Here is a 4,598-nt window from a genome sequence, read left to right on the forward strand (position 1 = left end):
TTAAAGATTCCGTTTGATAAATTAAACAAAAAAATTTAAGACTTTTATGTTCTAATTATAAATAATAATAGAACATTATACTTTGAATTTCAAATGTTTATTCTTCAATGACAATGAATAAATATAAGTAATCAATGTTCAAATAAGTATTGAGTTGAATTATGAAACACCACCTTGTCACATATAGTATGAAAATGTAGGTTATTGATAAATGAAAAATAAAATAAAAAGAACACAATTGAGAGAGATGGATCAAAGACCAACATAAATAAAATAAACAAAAGATTGGGGGTGTGTTTACACATAATGGTGAAGATGAGGGGAAGATGTGCAATTAAAATTAGGCTTCTTTAATTTCACACGGTTTTGCTCACTCAACATTTTTGGCTCTCTACATGTGGCTCAGTCTTTACTGCTGCACTTTCCCACCTCATTCCTCTCTCTCTCTCTCTCTCTCTCTAGCTCGCTCTCTCTCTACCCAATGATCACCATGATCAAAACTTCGCGATTCGTGCTGATTCTGGAAATATTCATGATTCAATTGTTCGTCTGAGAATCGGTTAGTTTCATTTTCTCGCAGTTTTTTTTTGTTTTTTTTTTCTTCATTATTTGTCAGTGTTCTTGCGGATGAATCTAGTTTTAGGGTTAGGGTTTGATTTTATTTTCTTATAATTTAGCACCGACTTATGTTTATTTTTTGAAGTCATCTGTACTGTTGGCTTTTTCTGATGCAGTGAAGTCATGCAGGGCTTTGAATTTGGATCATTTCTTTTTTGTTAGTGTGATCATGAAATTTTCGTTTGCAATTAGGGTTAAAAATACTGTCTTTTTCATGTCAAATTATCTTCTTTGAACTTGTGTTTGTGTTAGTTTTATGATAGGTGAAATTCTCCTTTTTTTTTTTAATCATCAGCTAATTGGTTGGTAAAGGAGGAAATGAATTGGAAAGTTTAGTGTTAATAGACTAAAAATTTAAAATCCTAATACGAACCCATTGGGATTTAGTTTGAAGCATAGAATAGGAAAACTAAAATAAGAAATGCAGGAGAAAAAATAATTTTGGGTGCGGATTTTTGGGAAAACAAAGGGAAAATGAAAATCTAATTTTTTTTTGTTCTTTTTCTAAATTCAATGGAAAAAGGAGTTCAGAAATCGACCAAACAGATCCTGATCCATTTAGTTGCATCCGGCTAAGTTGCATGCAGGTTAACATGCTTGGTTATCTATTGCTAAGTGAAATGGTTGATTAGGCTTAATTAAGTGGAGATTTTACTTTCCCGGGGGATTTAAGATAATGAATACCAAAGGTTTAAACTATAATTTTTTTTCCTTGCATTGGCATAACAATCCAACAGAGCATAATTTTTTTATTTATAGTTTTTCACTTGCAAATAGGTTCGTCACTATTGTTTTAGTTTTTCTAATATATATTACATGAAGAAGAAGTTCTCTATGTTTTGTCACTTGCTGACTTAACTGTTTAATTGTTGGTGCCTTTTTATTTTTATGCAGGCTCGAAATAATTGCTTTTAGATTTGGCTTAAATATCACTCCTTGTATTATTTTTTCTTGGGGTTAGAGATGGTGGCAGAATCTTGGTTCCGTAGTCTGTGGAAAACGTCACGGAAGCATGAGGGTAGTCCACAAAGGGTGCTGATTGGAGTTGTGGCATTTGAAGTTGCAAGCGTGATGTCTAAGCTGGTTCATCTATGGCACTCTCTTAGTGATAAGCAGGTTCTTAAATTGAGGGAGGAGATCATGAGTTCACTGGGTATAAGGAAGCTCGTCTCAGATGATGACGATTATATTGTAGGACTGATATGTGCAGAGCTGATTGATAGTTTAGGACATGTTGCAAGAGCTGTGGCAAGGCTTGCTAAGAAGTGCAGTGATCCTTCTTTGAAGAGTTTTGAACCTATGTTTGAAGATTTTCTCAAGATTGGTGCTGATCCATATGGGTGGCAGTTTACATGGAGGAAGATGGACAAGAAAGTTAAGAGGATGGAACAGTTCATTTCGGTTAATGCAAATTTGTATCAGGAAATGGAATCACTAAGTGAGCTTGAACAGTCTCTGAGAAGAATGAAGGTTAATGATGACCTAGACAGTGTGAGTTTGGTGGAATATGAGAAGAAGGTTGCATGGAAGCAGCAGGAGGTGAAGCATCTAAAGGAGATCGCTGTGTGGAACAGGACTTATGATTACATAGTTCACCTTTTTGCGAGATCCTTGTTTACCATATTTAGTAGGATTTGTCATGTATTTGGAATTAATCATGCGGTCGACGTGGAAATCAAAGACTCGAGAGTTCTGGATTCTGATTTTATTAATCGCAGCCACTCAGTTTCTGCATTGATGCAATCTTCAGTTCACCCATCTGAGAATGGCATTGCTAGGTTTTCTTCAGGTCCCTTGGGGAATTTGAGTACTAAATCTGGCCCGCTTTTAAAAACAAGTAATGGAAACCATTTCCATTCAGGTCCTATTGGAAACTCAATTACAGCATCGGGCCCAATTTCTGGAAGGGATAAAACTATGAACTTCTGTTCAGGTCCTCTGGGGAGATCAACAACAAAATCTGGTCCACTGCCTAGAGTGGTGAAGATGGGCCTGAGGTTGTGGCAGACTCGTGATAACTCAGCTATCCTTCAAAGAAAAATTCTACATTCAAAGCCCAATCGATTGCCTCCGGTTGGACCTCTTAAAGGATGTCTGATGGGCGGAAACAGTTCTCCTGTAAGAAGTTGCCGTGTAAATCGAAATGAGTTTCACTCCGGAATCCTGGATCGAGCCAAAGATGCTGATCTAGGGCTTCATGCTCGTGGCAACCCACTCAATAGCAATATATCAATCTTCAGCTCCAAACACAGGTTGCTAAATGCTCCTCCAGAAACTCTTGGTGCTGCTGCTTTAGCACTGCACTATGCAAATGTTATTATTGTAATCGAGAAGTTAGTGGCATCTCCTCATCTGATTGGTCATGATGCAAGAGATGACCTGTACAATATGTTGCCAGCAAGTATAAGAGCTGCCCTCAGGGCAAGGCTAAAACCATACACCAAGAGGTTGGCTTCATCAATGTATGATACAGTTCTTGCTGGAGAGTGGAGTGAGGCAATGTCAGGAATATTAGAATGGTTAGCTCCGCTTGCTCATAACATGATAAGATGGCAGTCCGAGCGGAGTTTTGAGCACCAAAACCTAGTTTCTAGGACAAATGTGCTTCTTGTACAGACCCTCTACTTTGCAAATCAGGAGAAAACCGAAGCTACCATTACTGAGCTTCTTGTTGGTCTGAACTATGTTTGGAGGTTTGGCAGAGAACTCGATGCCAAAGCTTTACAGGAGTGTGGCAGTGGTGGAATATTCGGTGATTCTTTAAGCTTGGATGGGTAACAATGCTTTCAACTAGTGGCAATGGCAAAATGATTCCCGGTTAACTTCATGATGGACTGGTTTCAGGAGTTTTGTTGGGGCAAAGGTTCCAACACCTGGCTAGTCCGTGGGGCTTCACAATGCAATTTGATGAACACTGATCAATTGCACACTGTCAGGAGGCTCCGAGGACCTTTATATACTCTTTGAATTCCTCAATACCAAAGGGTAGTCCTCTTGCTGTGAAGGTATATTAATAATCCAAATATTCTTTTTCTTGGTGAGAATAGATGATCTTCTCCCTTTCGCTGAAATACAGCTTATGGCTTTTGAGTTTTTGTTTTTTTCTTGTCAAGTTGATTCCACATTTTATAGTTAAGTTGTCGGTCCCTGGTAGCTGTATAGTTCTTGCCAATGCTCAATTATCGTATTGTAAATGTACCTTATAAATGGCCTTTTCAGCTTTATATATAGATGTTTGAAGTTGGGTGTTTCTCATTCGAAGTGGTCTTCCTATGGCTCATGTCGGTATGGATTCTGTTGCATAATGACCAAAGTACTCGGTGAATCTGGCTGTTTGAGTCGATTAGTTATGTACTCCTTCCATTACCCTTTTGGAAACTGTGATTCACATATTTTGGGGACCAAAGTACTCGGTGAATCTGGCTGCTTGAGTCGATTAGTTATGTAGTCCTTCCATTACCCTTTTGGAAACTGTGATTCACATATTTTGGGACGGAGGGAGTATAATTATGCATTGGCATGTATCTAGATGCATATATACCTCATTCTCATCTGAAATCTGGCTGCTCGGTGACATAGCTCAAAGTGTGGCCTCGTACTAATTTTTTTTCTTTCTATTTAGATGGAAATTAATAAGTTTGAAGAATGTGAATATTTTGGTTGATTTGAAATGGATTGGTTTGGTTAGATGAGGATTATTCAAGGCATGCATCTTATTATTCTCTATTTTTTTTTTTTTTTTTCTTTCTTTTTTTCAAAAAGGTGGTGTGGTGTGGTGTGTGTAACTTGGTGCAAGAATAATGATTCTTCCATCCTTGAATAATTTCTAAAAATAAAATTTGTGTTTTTCAAGTCGTCGTGTAATGGGGATGAGATGTTTCTTAGATTTCTAATTAATTTGATTATTTGCGTGCATGATAGACGTGAGGAATTTCTATATGGACTATTATTTTTATTTTATTTATTATTATTTTTTTTTA

General features: G+C 37.1%; 1 protein-coding gene across 1 annotated transcript; it reads left to right on the plus strand.

Moving 5' to 3' along the window:
- Nucleotides 1-387: 387 nt before the first annotated feature.
- LOC132311873 (uncharacterized) lies at nt 388-3,873 on the plus strand. The gene is made up of 2 exons (XM_059810008.1): nt 388-559; nt 1,513-3,873. Exon 2 carries the CDS (start codon nt 1,582-1,584, stop codon nt 3,394-3,396), a length of 1,815 nt encoding a protein of 604 aa, XP_059665991.1. The 5' UTR covers nt 388-559; nt 1,513-1,581; the 3' UTR covers nt 3,397-3,873.
- The last annotated feature ends 725 nt before the right edge of the window (nt 3,874-4,598 follow it).

This window comes from Cornus florida, unplaced genomic scaffold (genome assembly GCF_030987335.1).
Source record: "Cornus florida cultivar Cherokee Brave unplaced genomic scaffold, ASM3098733v1 CherokeeBrave_3.0.0_Hap2_Chr06, whole genome shotgun sequence".
Lineage (NCBI taxonomy): Eukaryota > Viridiplantae > Streptophyta > Magnoliopsida > Cornales > Cornaceae > Cornus > Cornus florida.

Excerpts from the sequence above, each read along its gene's own strand:
- LOC132311873 (XM_059810008.1), top strand. The coding sequence starts at position 1,582 with ATGGTGGCAGAATCTTGGTTCCGTAGTCTGTGGAAAACGTCACGGAAG.